The sequence below is a fragment of the Alexandromys fortis genome, unplaced genomic scaffold, assembly GCF_014885135.2.
Source record: "Alexandromys fortis isolate MF-2015 unplaced genomic scaffold, M_Fortis_MF-2015_v1.1 scaffold_50, whole genome shotgun sequence".
In the NCBI taxonomy this organism is placed as follows: domain Eukaryota; kingdom Metazoa; phylum Chordata; class Mammalia; order Rodentia; family Cricetidae; genus Alexandromys; species Alexandromys fortis.
The window spans coordinates 10,833,835-10,853,044 of NW_026067932.1; the positions used below are offsets into that span (position 1 = coordinate 10,833,835).

Here is a 19,210-nt window from a genome sequence, read left to right on the forward strand (position 1 = left end):
TGGTCAGTAAACATGCTCCAAAATAATTGAAATAAATACTTTTAGCCTTTAATAGGAAAGCACAGACCTTGGTGGATAGACACACCTTCCATTATTTAAGGTTTATTTTCTTGTTACACTTTTATCTTAAGACCATTTCACAAGTAAGAACATCTGTTTATTTACAAAGCTGTGTGAGGTTCAGGGTGGTCTGTTTATTTCTGATATCCTACATACAACTGCACATAATTTGAGACTTGAGATTTTAAAAATTCATATCATTCTTTGTTATATTTGATACCTTTCTATGTTCTTACATGACCTTGGACTCTGCTAATTTGTTTTTCTAAATAATAAATATTTTAGCTTGAAGATTGTGTGACACAAATCACTCTTAGCACTTGCTTCTGAAAGCTTTGGAGACATTGTCTCCTGTCCTTTGGTATCCTGACTCCTACAGAAAATGCCTGAGGTCACCGCTCACTCATGTTTTTTGGTATAGACTTTCTAAGCTTAACATAAACCACAACCTCCTTGGGGCAGCATGTGACCCTGGGCTAGATGGCCTAACTCTAGGTAGTTCATTTTCTTCCCAGAGTGTTAGGCACAAATCAAATTTCTGGGCCAATATTAAAACAAAACAAAACCTTCAAAATATAAAAATAACAGTAAAATTCTTATAGGTAAGCCTCAAAGAGGATGGATGTGCTTGTCTGCCTTGGTGACTGATTAATATAATTGCATAATTGTGAGGTAGAAGCCAGAGGATATCAAGCTCAAGGCTTGGCTACATAGTGAGACTCCCCCCCCCACACCTACAGAGGAACTATCTAATTGGTTTTAGTTTAGTGAAAACAATATCCTGAAAATTATTAGCTCAGTTTTGATTTTTTTAAAAGAACAATTTGTATAAGTTTAATATATACTCTGGGTATATGTAATTTACAAATATATATATATATTTTTAAAGATTTATTTATTTATTATGTATACAACATTCTGCCTCAACGTATGCCCGCACGCCAGAGCAGGGCACCAGATCTCAGTAGAGATGTTGTGAGCCATCTCTCCAGCCCCTTTGAATGGATTTCTTAATGAAAGCAAGTAATCAAATTGTCTGCTTCCCTGGAATGGTGAAGCTTCTCATCCCTCAATGTGGACTTGTAGTTAAAACAAAAACAATTTTTCCTGGCTAGGCATCAGGGTAGAAAACAAAATGTTCTCTTATTTTGAAGAGCCCAATCCAACCTCTGAATCATTTCCAAGTTACATTTTGAAAAGCTAATTTGTATTTCATTGGCAGACCCTAAGCTGTTTCTCTAGTCTGTAAAATACCTTGAGCCATACCCACCTCACAGAACAAAGCTGTTTGCCTCTCTCCTCCCCTCTTTTCTGTGAATGGAGTTCCAGTTACCTTCCTCATCCCAGGGTCTTACATACCTGGAGCACAACTGTTTAATTGTAGTGAAATTATCTCCCTCCCACACACACCCAAGGCATAAAAGATAAGATGTACTTTCAATTATATAAACACAGTCCAAAACTACCCTAGTAATNAGAATTGCGGTTTCTCTAAATTGTAAGAGTTAGTTAATAATAAGCCTGAGCTAATGGGGGCAAATAGGCCAAACAGTTTATATTAATATAAGCCTCTGTGTGTTTCTTTGGGACTGAATGACTGCGGGACTGGGTGGGACAGAAACTTCCATCTACAAGCCTAATCTACAGAGTTCCACAATAGCCAGGCATACATAGTGAGACCTTGTCTCAAAAAAAAAAAAGAAAAAGAAACAAAGCAGCTTTGTTCTTTTCTTTGGAGACAGGATCTTTCCTGACAAGTATGTGCCACTGTTCCCTTGTTCTCATCTCCAGGAAAGATTGTGTATTGTAATAAAGTTAATCGTACAGTTTTGAGACAGGGTCATCCTGTGTAGCCTAGGCGAACCTTACACTGAGGCCCTTGTGCTTTCTCAGAGTGCTAATTACAGGCATGTCTGATGACACCAAGCTCCTTGCTTGCTTTATTTTTCAGGATTTAATAAAATTTTATAACTAATCTATTCAGGTTCTTACCTATATCGTAAGTCCTTTATTTTTAGCCATTTAAAATTTTAAAGTGTATTATGCTTAGTAGTTTTACTATTTGTATTTTAAAAACAAGTTTAGCAATGGCTGTATCTTATCCTTGTGTAATATTTTGTTCATTTTTAAATACTCATCTTCCATATTTTACATCATTATCATGGCATGTCAAGCTTATTTCCCTTTCCCCATTTCTTACCTCCCTTTTCCTCTCTCGTGTCTGTTTTTCCGGTCACATGAGTTACTTAGCCTTCATGTCCCCTTTCCTCGGCATCTTTTTTTTCTTTAACCCTCTTGATTTCCTTTTTAGGTTTTTAGATTGTATCTGCATCTCCTCTCATTTGTATGTACTGTAAGCTGGGATCCAAATATGAAAGAGAAATGCAGTTACTTCTTTCTGAGTTTGAGTCATCTCACTTAATATAATACTTTCCAAATCTATTCATATCTCTGCACGTTTGTAATTTCATCTTTTTACAACTTAATATACGCACAACACTTTGAATATCATCTCTTGATGGGCATCCAGGCTGCTTCCATTTCATTGCTGTTGTAGATAGAAAAGCAGTGAATATGGATGTGAGTGGCTCTGTGTTAGGGCGCGCTGCCTGTGAGTCTGTGTGCCCAGGATGGCCTCTTTTAGCTTCTTGAGGGACCGCCATACTGATTTCCACAATGGCTGTACTGGTTGGCATTCCTTCAAGCAGTGAACAAAGGTTTCTCTCTCCTCACATCCACACTAGCATCAGCTATTAGTTTCTTATTTTTGTTTGCTTATTTCGAGACAGGGTCTCTCTTGTAGCCTTGGCTGGTTGTGAACTTGTATGCTGATGGGGGAAATCAGAACCAATTTTGTTTGCAAATGCCATAATGATACTTTGTATGTCCATGTGAAAAATAAGTACTTAGAAAAATAAAAATATGCAGGTATATATCAGCCTGCTTCTGCCTTCTGAGTGTTGGGATTAAAGGCATACACCACTGCATCGGCCTGATTAGTGGGGATGGTAGCCATTCTGACTTGGGTGAAATGGTATCTCACAGAAATTTTAATTTGCATTTTCCAGAGGGCCAAGGATATAAAATACTTTGATTGGCTCTTGCTTTTTGTGTGTATGATTTTTGTACTTTAAGAAAACAAAATCTGGATATTAGTTGTCTGTCTGATGTTCTCCTGTTCTGGAGGCTGTTGCTTTTCTGAGTATTTCTTGTGCTGTACAATAACCTTTTAATTTCATGTAGCCCCAACTGTTAATTCTGGCATTTATTTCCTGCCTAATGTACTAGTTAGAATAATCAGTAAGATTTTCCCAGTTAGAATGTAGAACAATAAAAAAGTCTAAAGATGAATTTATGCTTTGTGTCTTAGAAAAGCTCAATTTTAGAACTTTCAAATAAGAGATCTGTTACCTGAGTGATGGTGTTTGCGTATTTTGTAAACCTCTGCTGTCTGGAGTGAGAGAAGACAGGAGCACCGCATGGGTGCGGCTGCTCTTGCGCTCACTCCGCTGTGTGCATCATCGAGTTTCCGGACCTCTGAGTTGTCGCTGTGAGAAGGAAGTGAGAAGACAGTAACATCTCCATGTATCCCTTCCCCCCGTAGTCCTTAGAGATCCCCAGAGCATCTTGAGAAACACATTTGATAAAGATGATTATTTTAGTAATTATTGATTGAATCCTGCATAAGAAATTAAGGGATACATATGTTTATAATTTTATTTTTTTATACTTCCAAAGGTAAAATTTTAGTAACTGAACTGAAGCAGGTTAGTCTCTACAGTATGTCTTGTTGTAGACAAGACTTAGCCCTGGCTGCAATTGCTGTGTGATACTGTTCCAGGGTAGACACAGAGACATCTGCTCACTCCAGATAGGGAGCCACCAATAGACCAAAGTCCGCCTTGGTGAACCAGTGAGTATAACTGGAGTTACGTATAGGAGTAGGAACGGTTCAAAGGCAGCTGCACCACCAAAGTCCACTCCAGTGTGGGTGACAGCTCACAGCAGCTGGAAACATGGAGCACATCACACAGCCTGGAGGCAGCTCAGCAGGTTGGGGAATGCCCTGTCCAGTTTGCTCAGCTGGTCTGTGCATCTCCAAGCCCTCTTTACAGTTTACATATTCTCAGGAAGGGAGGGGCCTAGTGAATCTGGTCAATTTCAGGAACTTCCTGAAGCTATTTTGTTTGCTTTTGAGCTTAAGGAGCTTCTATGTAGAATGGAATATTTCATCTCCTTTTTAATAAAATAATCTGTGTCTTAACCAGCTTCCTTCCAAAATAGAAGATTTTCATCTTGAGGAAATTGCTACAGAACACTAAGTGTGCTAGTCCATGCCTGTAATCTCAGCATTTGTGAGGCAGAGGAAAGTGTGGGTTACATTAACAAGACCTTGCTTCAGAAGACTTAGCTCTGAACCAAGGAGTAATATAAAATTTGTGCAGCTATACTTAGGCAAGAGCTCCTTACTGCTCGCTCGGTAAAGGGGCTTGTCAGATGGAGCTCCTGGTCGTGAGGAAGGCGTTTGCACTGCCTCGTGTTTGACTGTCGTCTGCTTTCTCTCACCAGGGTCAATGAAGGATCACCCACAGCAGCAGCCGGGCATGTTGTCTCGTGTGACTGGAGGGATCTTCAGTGTTACAAAGGGAGCTGTTGGCGCCACCATTGGTGGTGTGGCTTGGATTGGTGGAAAGAGTCTGGAGGTGACCAAAACAGCTGTTACAACTGTGCCTTCCATGGGAATAGGGTTGGTGAAAGGCGGCGTGTCCGCTGTGGCTGGAGGTGTGACGGCTGTGGGGTCGGCTGTTGTAAACAAAGTGCCCTTATCAGGAAAGAAGAAAGACAAGTCTGACTAAGGGACAGGAGTGCGCTTGTGCGCTGGCACATGTGCGCCACAGAATAGGATGCCAGTGGCGTTGAACTGATCAACACAGACTACAGCCAAGCCCACTACTAAACTGCTGTGCTCAAAGTATTGACGGCTGGCTTCTCTAAAACAAGACAAGACCAATACTCTCTCAGTGTGTGGAGGCTTTTCACACTTACGTCCAGCTTTTTATCTGGTAAAATGTTACACTTGCTCGGTTGTAACTGAAGATACGGTATGTTTAAATATTTGCTCTGAGTCTTTCAGTTTGACTAAACATGTGAAAGGTCACCCTAGTAGATGACTACAGCTCCACGTGTGCAGTGTGCCAGGTCACTCGTGTGCCCCTTACAAGGCACTCTTGAACCACATAAACTGTACCTTTGATGTGCCTAATAGTTTCAGATGTCTTAGTTTTTTATAACAATAGTGGTTTAGACCAAGAGGCGTTCTTATTTAAGCTGGCAGAAAAGTCGCAGGAATTCAGAAGTTTAGAAGATAAATGGTTTTATGATACTGTTAATTGTTTTTTGTTAGATAAACCTTTTATTTGTTTAATCATTGATGCCTTACAAAAGAAAACATCTTTTCTAATACCATAAATATGCGCAGTTCTTATAATTATCAGTGAATTCCTTTAAAGGTTGTAAAACTAGTTTTCCCTCTTAAGAATCTCAGGAGTATTGGGTGAAGGCGTCCCCTGTGCTGGTGAGAAGGACAGTGCATGTTTGCTGTCAGGAGTTAACATCAGACATAGGCTTCAGCTGGGCTCGTAGTCCTATCGTTAATACACCCCACAGTGCCTAGGGAATATTTCTTAGCTGATGAGAAGCTGTGTGGGAAGAGTTTTATATTAAGAAGGAACAAGTATTAGTTTTTAAGTTCTTATAATTATCTGAAGCATCTAAGATAATCCTCCATGCATCTCTGTCTTCAGGATGTCTTAAATTAGCATAGCAGCTCCTTTAAAAATACTCTCCAAATGAGTGAGATGGGCTGCACACATTGGCTCTCAGGCTTGTGTGTTCATCTGTCTTCTGAGATGGTGTCTCCTGCAGCCTAGGCTGGTCTGGAACTGGATACACAGCGGAGGGAAACCTGGAGCTCCTCATCCTTTTGCTTCACTTCCCAAGTGCTGGGTCTATGTGATGCTGGGGATGGAGCCCAGGGCTGCACCAGCTGAGCTGCACGCGCAACAGAATTCACTTGTGCTTTAACGCATGTTCTTCTGCAGCCCTTTAAAGCGGATGTAGACACTGTTTTCAAGCCCGTGTGTCAGGTAGGGAGTTGACTTTCTTTGGCACGGTGGTGAGTGTGTTCTGTCTGAATGTTCATCATAGCTCATTTATTCTCTCAGAACCAAACTCAAAAGTCCATTTGTTTTGTTTAGTGTTCAGTTTCATGAAAACTTTAGTAAGTGAAATATGTATTTGGCATTTATCTTATAAGCTAAGCCTGGGGAAAACCCTTAATTTTCTTTATACCTAAAACTAGAAATCTGTCTCCATTTTGTCCTTTCTGATTCCCTGGAGAGAAGAGGGGAGTGGTGCCTTGACATAAATAAGTCAAAGTATAGTGGTCTGAGAACGTGAGATCACCCTCACATGCAGGCTTCAATGTTTGTGACTCGTCGGCCAACAACTGGATAAAAGTAGAAAATTTAAAAGCATTCATAAATAACAGCAGGAATTTCAAGCAAATCTATAAATGTTCTTGGACCTTTATGCTTAAACAGAACTGAAAATCATCAAGGAATTAAATTCAGAAGGATTAAATGGCCATTATCTCATGCAGTGTACTGTAAGAGGCATTTGTTGGTACATCTGGTGAAATGTCTTAACAAATGATAGTTTTTTTTAATTCCAAAATTAATAGACCCATTCTCAGTGATCTAAATACTGGTGTTGGAGAACTCGATTCCTGCCATTTAGAAATTACTGCTGGTTTGTATTTCTAACTTCAAGACTGGTTTATGTGAGCTTGCATATTTATTTTCAACTTTGCTTGTCTTTAAAATCACTTGAGGAAGATGGCTGTGATTAATTTCTGCTACAGACAAGCCACCCGGTAGATTTTCTCCATACTCCTAAATGCTAAGGTGCAGTGTTGCTCAGAGGGGCTTCGACAGCAGTAGTAGAACTGCGCAGATGTGCAGTTATATCGTTCCGTTGAGATGAGCTTGCATTTGCATTTGATGGTGTGTACAGCTGCACACGTAGGTCTCTTCCGGTTTATTTACATAGACGAGCAGTGTGATCTGTTAAACAGGACTCGCTCACTTCCGAAACTATGGTAGTTGTATACATCTGGAAGCATCTGGTATTTAGCTCCTTTTTTTTTTTTTTTAGTCGGTTTTGGCACAGTGGAGATAAATTTGTGTGATCCACTTGAATAAATGACCTAATGTTGACATATGAATACTGTATTTAGTGACATGTCAGATGAAAGTAGCTGACTGAATAATGCGGGTTGTTCCTTTTTGTATTAAAGGGATGGGAAAGGACACATGAATCTGATAATAAAGGACTATGATCTGCAAAGATGGAATGTTTCATAAAGATCTATAGAAATAAAGGCAATTCGTAAACAGGATCTTAAAACTTTGGGTTACATAGCAGTCAGGTGTTTGGTGGAGCTGACAGACGTGATAACTGGATGTAGACAGAACAGTGAAATACAAGCACAACTGCAGACCTAAGACTGAGAGTCCAGATGTCCAGGTTTTGTCAGTCTCCAGGGTGGGCCAGGCTGTGTTCAGGCACACTGAAGTGTGAACGCTGAGTTACACCTAGGGAACACGTCTAGTGTACATTGTAGGGGTTCCATGCCCACCTCTCCAGGGCTGGGGTTAAAAGTGTTACCATAATTGGCATTTTTTTTATGTGAGTTCTAGGAATCAAACCTAACTTAGATTCTCATGTCCCAAACGCTCTGTTGACTGACGTGTGTCCTGAACCCTCCTCTCCCTCACACAGCCCACTCTACTCCACACAGCCCACCCCACGCAGCCCACTCTACTCCACACAGCCCACCCCACGCAGCTGCCTCACTTCCCTACTCCTCCAGTCACCCCCTGATGCAGTCAACCAGTGACTGCCCCCCTCCAGATTGATTACTCACTGCTCTGCGTTGTGGCTTCAGACGCTACAGTAATGCAGACGGCGCTGCTCACTTTATCTCCTCTGCTGGCTCCTTGCTGCTCCGCACTTGGTCATTTGCCTGTTACCAACCACCTCACAGTTGGCAGGTAACTGTAGAAGGCCACAGAGCCTGTAACGTATTCCAGACCTGCTCTGAGAGAGCGGTGAGTGCATGCATTACTGCTCACGGCCAGGATGGAGCTCTGGAGGTCCCCACACTTGTGATTGAATCTGAGGTGAAGTGTGCACTCTGCCACTAAGCTGCCTCTGGCCTTAACATTTTTCTTGACAGTCCTGAGCGCTATGGGTAATGCCTTACACTGAGCCTCACTGTAAACAGTGAGTGTTCTTAACTTCCTGAGCACTTGTGGCTACTCAGGATCCCAGCTAAGCAGCTGAGCAGATTTGGATAGTGAGATACTTGCATTTGCTAAGAGAATGAAACGGGTACTGGCTGCATTCTCAGTATGTTTCAGAAGCTGTGCACATTCCACAGTCAGCTGGCCGTGTGCTATCGCCAGTGAGTGTTACAGTTGTTACGAGCAGTACAGCTGAAAGTGAGCCAGTCTTTATCTGGGTCATGTTTATCTTGGGACAGGATTTAGAAACGAAGTGGAACACTACAGCTGGAAGTGGTACCACATGAGGGAGATTTTCATGCTTTCTAGGGAGCCGCATTCATTTCAGATGCGAATGAAGTTTGAAATGACCGTTTCCACACCCCTCCCCACAGTCTGATTGCATTCCTTCCTGATTGCATTACTGTGCAGGGAAAGGTGGCCATCTTTCCTATTCCTGAGGCTGGACAGAATTCAGATCTTAATACATCTGGACTCTTTGTTAGGTTCCTAACGGATGTGTGTGTTCGTAGAAGTAGGTGCTTGACTACATCCCTTTGGATGAGCAACACCTGTAGAGACACTCCTTCACACACAGGTGAGGCTGGTTCTCTCTGAAGGCCTGTGTCGTTGGCCTGCTGGTGCCTCAGGGCTGGTGGTGAGGAATTCCACTTTGCCAGCAGCTCTGGGACCAACAGTGTGCATGGACTCCCAACAAGAGTGTGTCCTCGTCAGTTCCTTCCGAACAGTCCATATGAACTATCAAGCTATGTGATGCTTTGGAGAAATAGGTCAAGTCAATGATTTTATTCAAACACAATTTATATTTATTTTATATTTTAAAATGCAGCAATTGAGTCAGAGGCCATCAGTTGTGAGGTAATTTGAACACAACTTAAATCTCAGTAGGTCCTGAGACTCCCTAGTACTCACAAGCTGACTCGCTTGTTTGTGAATCGGTCACTTTCCCTGCCAGAAAGAAGCTCGCCGTCACTCATCCACATCTAATGGTGCCACAGGGTTAAATAGCGGCCTTCCTTGCTTGGCTTGCATTTTGCTAAAGTTAGCTTCAAACTCTTTTTTTGTTCCGTTTAGACTTGTTAGATGGCCATCCTTTATTCTGTAGCCCAAGGAGTTCAGCTTTCTTATCCTGTATTGAACTATCTGTGGCGTTAACTCAAGGACCATTGGGGACTCTCTTATCTGAGCCATGGAGATTCCTTCCTTCAGAAGGGCCTGGATTCTCTCTTCTAGAACTGGGGCAGGGTAACACAGCAGCAAAGGACAGTCCACAACTAACTGCCGCAGCTCACAGTCTGTGCACTCAAAAGTCGTCTTAGCGAAGGAAATACTGTTCTGGATGCTTCCTGGCTGCAGTTGAAAAAGAAACCCTTTCAGTCTGGACAGCAGCTGAAGAACTTGAGAGTCTGTGAAACCTTGCCCTTGAAGAAATTTTAGTATTTGGTCTACAGCCGTGGGAGAACTCAACACAATGAATGGATTTTGGCTTAGTAACTTCAGCAGCCACACTTTGGCATTGGCCGGAGAGCCGCCCAACTTGAGGTAGCTCTCCTGGAGAAACCCTATCATCCGCTTGTTGTTCGCTACAGGATTACGGAAGATGCCAGGGGCAGCTGTCAGAAACCTGCTAATCACCACATTCTTGAGCCCCAGCTCTTGAAAGAACTGAACATTGAGCTTCTGGTTCTCCTGGTCCTTGACAGTAAAGAAAGGCTCTGGGAACTGCTCTATTAACCGGATTAGCTCTGCTTCGCTTTTGCAGACCATCTGCCAGAGTTCCCTTTTGGCCTTAACCGCAGCAGGGCTGCAGACGATCGCTTCTGGACAGCGTTCCAAGATGCTGGCTACCACAGTCTTGCTGGCACCTAGTTCTTTCAGAATGTCCGCAATCTCTTCAACGTGGGTGTCAGCCTCTAGAAGCACCCATGGTTTCAGTCTGCGGATCTTCCTGATGTCCACGGAGCACGCGTGGAGCCCAGCCACTGTTCTCGTGTTCTCTTTGTTTGACCGGCTGTCAGTTTCATAGGTGACACACGCCAAAGGTCTGATTTTGAGAGCTGGTGGCGGTGTTCTGTAAAGACGCAGCCTGCAGAGCTGGGGTCCCGTCAGCACCTTCCACCATGTCCTCCACAACATGCTGTAAGCCCTGGCTCGTTCCCGCATCCTAAACTGAGAATGTCCACATTGAGTCTGCAAGGAAGATGAAGGCTTTAAAGGAACACTGACTTTTAGGACAGATACTCAGAAACCTACGTTCCGAGCAGTAACTGGAAATGAAAGATTTAAGATAGCAGGGGAAACCACCCCATTCCAAGCCATCTCCTAATTGAAGGCATCCTGCCCTCTATGAATAAACTTCGTCTGCCTGAGCCCTGCATCCATCCTGTGAAGGAGGGGCTCCATTTACAGGTTGGAAAGCATGGGGTTCAAGGGCCTCAACTGATCGGACACAAATCCCCTTCCTACTAGAGTTGTATTTCTTTATAGGTGGCATATTACTGTAGTGGCATTTCCATTGTATTTTAATAAAGCTCGCCTGGGGATCGGGAAAGTAAAACAGCCCCACTGGTCAGCCTTACAGACCAGGCAGTGGTGACACACACCTTTAATACCAGTAGTCACACTAGTTGCCATGGAAACCAGGCAGTGCATGCCTTTAACCCCAGGCCTAGAGAGGATTATAAAACAGGAGGACACAGTTCTCAGATACAGTCTCCTGCTAAGATTCCTGGAGGCAGGATCGCCATTTCAGACTGAGGTCGTGGTAAGAGCCAGTGGCTGACTGTTTTGCTTTGCGGATCTTCAGGTTGAACCCCAATTTCTCTATTTGAGTTTTTATTAATTGTTCATCATATTACACAGGTAATTGTCTTTTCATGTTGATGTTTAGCTCGAGTAGACACTTAGGAAGGGAAGATGTCATCTTTCATTGTATTTTAAAGTATTTTTGCTGATGAGCTGACCTTGCTTGTTTTATTTGAAATGAGTTCATAAATGCGTATTTGTTTTTATTAGAACCATGTAAATGCAACTTTTTAAAAAAAATAAATTCAGGATTAAAGTCGATCTTAGCCAAGCTAAGCGAGATGTGCTCTGTGATAGCCTTAGAGACCCCTGGAAATCAGGTCAGCTGTAATGGTGACCCTCTCACCTTGTGCTACACCAGCCATGCCGAACCTGGCTCTGACTGACTGAGTAAGGCTGGGTGAGTTAGCTGAATCCAACTGAACACAGTGGTGATCTGAGCAGGACCTCACATCTACCCAAGTAGCCCTTGCCTTCTTCACCTATTAGAAGACGCTACACCATCTGAAGCACTGCTGCCCCTGCCCATGTAGGGGTGCAGTGTTCCACTTCCATCCTAGAGTCCTAGCTGGGCCCATGCGATAAAGGGACATAAATGGTCAACAGGAGAGCATGTCAGTTTATTTCCTACGCGTTGGACATGTCTTGGAAGCCCATACACAGACAGGACCCAGAGCAGGACAGGCTACATGGAAGGGGACAGACAGCGAGATGTCTAAGAAGGGTTACTCCTCGGTACAGCAGGGTTCGTGGGGAGTCAGCCTGCCACAGAGTGCTGTTTCCTTACTGCAGCTCCTTGTGTTTGCAGACTTGAAAGGGTAAGTGCAAAGACGGCCATTTCCAGTCCTAGCGACCACCAGTGTTCCTGCCGTGCAGGCTGCTGACGGCAGACCTGTACTAGCCAAATGCTTACTCTGTGCGGAATGCTGGTTTTAGTGGAGGCTCACACGTGGACAGCTTGTCTTACTCTGTGTGGAACGCTGGTTGGTAGTGGAGGCTCACACATAGACGGCTTGTTTTACTCACAGTTTAGCTTTGTTCACATTGTTCCCAATGCTAAAGATAGTTTCTGTGAGAGCTGTCAGTTTTAGCGGGAAAGAGCTGGTGAGTATGCTGGAGCTCAGGCAGATGGAGCCCAGGCGGATGCGGGTTCTCACCATTGCTACTCTGCAGGTTCTGGCCTCTTGTCCGGACCTCATGCTGGGCTGGGGTGAAGGCTCTGTGGCTGAACTGCCTGTGCCAACCCTGGATTGAACTTATGGAGTGATCATGAAGTTTGTTAGCTTCAGACTAAACAGTAATTCAAAAAATACATCATAGGAAACGTGCTGGTGAGCATTAGAAACAGGACGGCACCCACACCTTACAGGGCAGTATCGGAGTGAAACACGTTTCAAGTCCCCTGAGTAGGTATCTAATAAGTGGTAGTTATCACTGGGAACTACGGGAAACCAAAGTCTTGTAGTGATACAACTTTAAACTGAATTTCGGGGTGAATTTGGGAGGGGGTGGGTCTGGAACATGAATTAGGGTAAGGAGTCAGGGGTGAGTATGACCAAAATACACTGTATGCCTGTATAAAATTCTCAAAGAATAAAACTATACTTTAAAAAGGCTTTGAAGAGATTGTTTGTCTTCTCATTGTGAGACATAACATACGGCATCTGTGATGAGCAGGCCATTCTCGGACAGAGCCTGCAGGCACCTTGGTTTCAGCCCCCCAGCCTCCAGAACTGAGGAATCATAAGCCGCTATCATGAGTAGCCCATCTAAGCTGCTCTCCTGTAAGAGCCCACATGCATTAAAGCAAAATACTTTCTTCTGCTAAACAAACCCCAGATCCCAAGTTTAAGACAGAAAGTCAGTTTACAAAGGGTAAATGAAATGTTTAAATATGTCAGCTTTCCAAAATAACTCCATAAAACTAATACACCCTCTGCAGAGCTGCTGGATTCTGAGGAACAAACACAGGTAAAAAACAACCCTGCCATTTATAGATAACTTAATGCTTCGTTATTTTTGAGGTGGGGTCTTGCTATATGGCTCTGGATGTGTAGCCCAGGCTAGCCTCAAACTATGGCAGTCACGCCTCAGCCTCTTGAGTTGGAATTGCAGGCATGTGCTTGATGGCAGCAGCTCATAGCTTACTGTTTTCTTCTGCTTCTCATTGCCTTGTCACAACCTTTGAATTACATCTGAATTCTGTCTACAACTCTGACAAAGTCCCAGAGAGCCAAGGGTCCCATGAGTGTAGCTAGGACACCGGATAAAATAGCTAGCTTGGTGTGAGGGTCTCATCCTGCAAAACCAAAGAACACTGCAGCCTCATTTCCATGTCAAGCCACTCCCACTGACAGAGGCGCCCATCAAATGAGGAAAGGGAAAGGGAGGCTGGAGGTAGTCGTCTGGACGGTCAGGCTACCTCTTGCTGGAGGTAGTCGTCTGGACGGTCAGGCTACCTCTTGCCCTTCTGCTGGGCAAACACGGTCAGCAGTAAAAACGAAAACCTGAGTAGTAAATACAACTTGTAAAGCCTAGCCGTGGCACTAAAATGGCGGACAAGCAGTTAGAATGAACGGAGCTCGGCACAGGTGTGCCAACTACAGCTCACCTATTGCCGGGCAGCCACCTGGATTTCATGTTTGCCCCTTAAAGTGGGTTTCTAGAATCCCAGGGAGGAGCGGAGAGCCGTGCACGAGGTTGCTAAGCTTGGATGGCATCCTACGGAACACAAGCATATAAGCAATTCCTGGCTCTGAAATGTGGACTGTAACTCACCAGTGAAGTGTTTGGTCACAAGGCTGACCTTTGACTAATTAATATACTACTTTTGGCCTGATTTTCTCTGTGCCTTTTTATCCTTGGTACATCATAAAAACTAACATGCAAAAACTCTCCATAAGGGGAACAGCATCTTTTTTCTAGAATTGCATTCTCTGATTCATTGTTAGTTGTTCCTGTCTTTTAGCATTTCAAAGTAACCACCTTTTGGAGAGACAGACAGACAGAGACAGAGGCTCCCACACGCTGATGTTAAAGGCACGAGTTAGAGCTCTCACTTTTAACAAGTTGTAAGATGCTAATAAAGGCATGGCAGTATTTCAGTGGACAGGGTCCTTTGACAATGCTGTACAACTATAAACCTCTGTATCTAAGACTTACATTGTCAAACACAAGTGCTGTACCCATGAAACAATAACCCTCCATCCCTGACCTCACATCTGGAAATCTCTACTCCACCTCCTTTCATCCCCATTCCTGTTCCAGTTGGTTAATAAATGAAGTCACATCACACATCTTTTTAAATGTCTGGCTTATTTCATTCATTTAGTATCATGTTTTCAAAGTCCGTTCATGTTGCACCAAGTGTCAAAACAAGGCAGATTCTTTGTGCGACTGTGTGTGAGAGAGTGAGCACCCACACAGAGGTCAGAGGACAACCTCCAATGTTTCCACCTCATTTGGAGCAAGGTCTTCCCATAATTTACGATGCCTCCTTCAGCATCCATCCCCAAGAGCCTTGTTAGCAGGCCTTCCCCACCCTAACTTGGCCAAGCTGCTCCGCTCCTGGCCCGTGCTGCACACTCGCCTTCTTCTGTTAGGCCATCTTAATCCATGGTAACACCCTTTTCTGCACTGTCCACTGACAACCTGAATCCTCTCAGATCAGTAGCCTGCTGCTGCCCTGCCCAGCCCTCCCTTCCCTCTCTGCCTTGTTCCTGCCTCACCGAGTACACCAGACCTCCCCTTAAACTTTTTGGTTTTCTAGTAGGTATAAACGCTATGTTTACAACACTCTACACTCTGTTGACTGTGTGTAGCATTATGTATACAAAATACCTTAATTTTAAAAAATACTCCATTGCTTAAAATGTTAATGACCATCTGAGCCTTTATTGGTTGTGGTCTTGCTGGCGGATGGCTTTGTTGTCCCTGAAACTGATGGCTGTGGAGTGATTAACGCTGAATGCTGGAGGCTGGGATGACTTGAAAATAGACTTTTAAAAAATTCTTTCTGTTATTATTATTGAATGTGTGTGGAGGCACCTGATGTGGTCCGAGGACAACTCAGTGGGGTTGGCTCTCTATTTCCACCTTTACATGTTCTGGGATTATCTCAGGCTGTTAGGTTGACTCACAAGTACCTTCATTTACTTAGCCAGCCCCTGCCAAGTTCTCAGAATAAGACAATGCAGTCCGCTTCTTCAATTGACCTTTTCCCAAAAGACGTCTTTGTAGCATTCAATGCTGTTTGATAGTATTTTCCTCAAGTAGAAGTGCTTCAAATCCAGAGCCAGGCCTCTCAGACAGAATGAGTGCTTTATCCACTAAGTCTATGCGACTCCAAGTCCCTTGCTGCCTGTCATCTTTACCAGGAATGGGTTCCGCCTCAAGTAGCCGCTTCCTGTCATTCATAAAAAGCAACTCCACATCTGCTAGAGCTTTGTGTGCGCTTGAGCGATGCAGTCGCATCTTTGGCTCCGTGTCCAACTCTGCTTCCACCACATCCTCATTTTCTTCCTTCACAAGCCTCCAGCCCATCAAAGGGCTGACTGCTTCCTCTAACTCCAACAATGCCGACACCTTGGCTCCCCCCAACTGGAGTAGGGGATCCTTGCCAGAAGATTTTCTGATGAACTCTACCCATATCCCACGACTTTGCACCTCAACAAAACACTAAAGAAAGACCAACGAGATAGCTCTGCAGGGAAAGGCGTGAAGCGTGGCAATTACAAACTCAGAGACAGGTACTGGGGTTTAACCTGAAGACCAGAAAAGTAAAGCAGCCCATCACTGGCTCTTACGTTGACCTCAGTCTGAAAGGAATCTCAGAATGAGACTGTGTCTGAGAGCTGTCTCCTCCCATCTTATATTCCTTTCTGGTTCTGGGATTAAGGGGGTGCACCCCTACAGTCTGGTTTCTATGGCAAGTTAGTGCGGCTACTGGGATTAAAGACGTGTGTCATTGCTGCCTGGTCTGTAAGGCTGGTCAGTGTGGCTGTTTTACTTTTCTGATCCTCAGGCAAGCTTTACTTACTAAAATACAAATGAAATGCCACTACCAAGGTGCTTGTCACCAAGGCTGCTGATCTGACTTTAAACTAAGAGGCGAACACGGTGGGGAGAACTGAGCTCCGACCTCCACACATGCACCTTGGCGCACCCCTCCCCACAGCCCCTAAATACTTTTTTTCAGCTAATTAAAAAAAAAGGCCAACACATTATCTACAAAGAGCAATAAAGGCTATAACATCCAAATGTGGTCACTCACATTTACCCCTTCAGCTGCACCCTCTCCTTCTCCACCTCTCCTTTCTGCAGTTCGGACATTCACTGCTACTGCCCCTCCTCCCACGGTCCCCTTGGTCCCATCCTCTTGGCTGATTCTTGCAGATCCTTCCTGTTCTGCTTATGGCTCTCACTAAAGGCAGCTGCCTTGCAACCAAAGCTGCTGAGTAGTTCCACGTCCTATTTCTCTTGGCTTTTGTAGCTTTCGGCATTATTCGACCACTTGTTTTTAAAAATGTTCTGTTTGACTTCCAAGCTACCTCTCCGTGTTCTTAGGGCTCCTCCCCCTGTCCCTCCACAGCCTCATCTTTAGGTTTGGTAGTCTGAAATTCCAGCCTAGGAAGGCTGAGGCATGAGTTCTAGGCTAGCCTGCTCTAGGTTAGCCTAGGCTGCAAAGTAACAACTTGTCTCAAAAAACCAAATTATATTACAATTAAGGAAACACAGACCACGAATTTGAGAGAGTAATGTGTATGTGTACTTGACAAAGGGTTGGGGGAAGAAAAAGGAAAGGGGAAATGATATAATTATACTTTAATTAAAAATACCTTAAAAAACGGGTAGGTTTTTCCAGTGGCGGTGGGTGTGTGTGTGGGGGGGGGAAGAAACCAAATAAGCAAGCATCCTTTCTTTCTTACCTTACAGTCCCCAAAGACCCTGTCCCTGCCTAGAGCCTCAGTTACTTCAGCTGGAGCTTCCCCGAAGCTTATCAGATGTGACCCTGTCACCCCCCCCCCCACACACACACACACATACAACAGACTGTTCAGTGGCACTTTAGGACAGACACACAGCCATTTGTAGAAAAGACTCTCCGGGCTTTGGTGTCACCTGAATCCCCACCTCCCACTCTCACAAACCACAGTCACTTTCTGTCCCTGAGGCACTAACTGTTCCCACCCCGGCCTTCAAAGGCTCGCAGAACTGAGTGTCACTTTCTTAAGGAAACGTCTCCCTCTGACCTTTTAGGTGAAACCACTTTTATGCCACCAGGGACTGCAACTCTCCCTAGGACGGCTGAGGCGATCCATGTTTCTGTGTCGGTATCCCAGAAGAGAAGACCCTTCACATCACCGTGCTCCAATGGGCTACATCTCCGCCCCTTAGCAGACTGCCAACACTGACTTGGGGAAGGAGGAGCAGGCGCCTATCCCTGTGCTTGCGACATTCACAGTAGCATTTATCAGCAGTTTCTTTTTGTTCTGTTCTACCTTTTTAAAAAATATTTATTATGTACACAATATTCTGTCTGCATGTATGCCAGAAGAGGGCACCAGGCCTCATTACAGATGGTTGTGAGCCACCATGTGGTTGCCGGGAATTGAACTCAGGACCTTTGGAAGAGCAGGCAATGCTCTTAATCTCTGAGCCATCTCTCCAGCCCTCTGCTCTGCTTTTTAAGCCCAGGCTGCCGTCAGGGGTGCTAGGCACCAGGTCTCCTGCACACACTTCTTCATATAGACTTTCCAGAAAAATAAGGCCCACACCTTTCCCACTTCGGAAATGGTTTTAGCAGGATCTGTGAGCAGCCCGTCGTCATCGCGGGGGGTGGGGGGACAACGACGACGATAGTGGACCGTTGTTTACTTTCTGTAACGAGCAAAGAACATGGCCCACGAAGCAAAGAAATCAAATTAACAGAGCAAGGCCATGGAACAATGCAGAGGAAAAAAAAAACTGAGTTATTTCTGCACAGCTACACCGCTTTGGGGTTAATTTCCAATTAGCCACAACTTCGGGAAGCTACTTCACCTTTCTGTGCTGGCAGTGTGGGCAACAGGAACATGGGACGCTGCTCCTCGGTGAAAGTGCGTATTAAATGAGTTAATATTACAAGTCATTAAGAATATTTAAAAAACCCTCACATCTACGCTCACTAGACCACAATCCACCTTAAAGACGGGTGCAGGAATGGCAGCTTTCCCAAGGCTGCCATCCGATAGAGGTAGTCCTACTTTCGGCCCTGGGTCCTATGTACGGGGATGCGGAGATGCGCTTCGTAGATAAGTCGCATGATCTGCTCTCTGCAGGTTCGCGTTTCTTAAGCATTCTTGAGGTGTGAAATGCATTTTTTTATACTTAAAACAGTCCACCCGATAACACCAATTAATTTCTGATCTAAAGTTTTAAGTGAATCCTATTTCTGCAAGCAAAATCGCAGCTACAAAATTGCTCTGAGGAATTAGCACAGCCAGGGCCGATACAGGGGCCAGAACAGCTTCCCTTCTGGAAAACTCATGGTGTTCCCCGATTGGAGTGTCTGTGGGGACGTTCTCGGTGGTTAGCTGCTAACCATGACCCTGGTGAGCTGGCTTGGGGCTCAGTCCGAGCTGGAGGAAAAGGGGGTGGCTCACCTGTGGGCGGCAGTGCGAGCACAGGGCGAAGCGGGGATCCCCGGGTCCTGAGTTCCCACTCAGCTCCACAGGCCTCTCCTCCCTAGAAACAGGTAGGCAGCTGCGCTTTGCCCTTGGCTGCTAACCAATCAGAGCTCGGGAAACTGATGACCAAGTAGCCACGCCCTCACGCCCGGAGCGCAGCCAATTAGACTACGGGATACAGCCGCGTCGCTGTCCCGTGGGAATCAGCGTGTCACAACCGGACTACTGTTGGCCAGTGCCACCTGGCGCTTCCGTCTCCGCCAGCTCGGCGGTTTGCTCGCTTTGCCCCTTGGAGAAGTCACAGCCCCTTAG

At 44.7% G+C, this 19,210-nt stretch overlaps 2 protein-coding genes across 4 annotated transcripts in view; one reads left to right on the forward strand and one right to left on the reverse strand.

The window, feature by feature from the left end:
• The window catches only part of Tmem263 (transmembrane protein 263), a 15,564-nt gene extending 8,095 nt beyond the window's left edge, over window positions 1-7,469 (forward strand). The window contains exon 3 of the mRNA XM_050145679.1: window positions 4,630-7,469. Coding sequence (XP_050001636.1) covers window positions 4,630-4,916 — 287 coding nt within the window. The 3' untranslated portion in view covers window positions 4,917-7,469. The remainder of the gene's footprint in view (window positions 1-4,629) is intronic.
• The window catches only part of Mterf2 (mitochondrial transcription termination factor 2), a 20,042-nt gene extending 1,040 nt beyond the window's left edge, over window positions 1-19,002 (reverse strand). The window contains exons 1-3 of one of the 3 annotated variants that reach the window (XR_007592396.1): window positions 8,048-12,647; window positions 3,472-3,608; window positions 2,261-2,418 (exon numbers count right to left, since the gene is read on the reverse strand). Coding sequence is in view for 1 of the 3 variants with exons in the window: in XM_050145674.1 (XP_050001631.1) it covers window positions 9,396-10,589 (1,194 nt within the window). In the remaining 2 variants the exon portion in view is untranslated. Of the gene's footprint in view, window positions 1-2,260; window positions 3,609-7,239; window positions 12,648-18,874 lie in introns of those variants that run through there. The other 2 variants (XR_007592395.1, XM_050145674.1) reach the window with 2 other exon arrangements.
• Window positions 19,003-19,210: the final 208 nt, after the last annotated feature.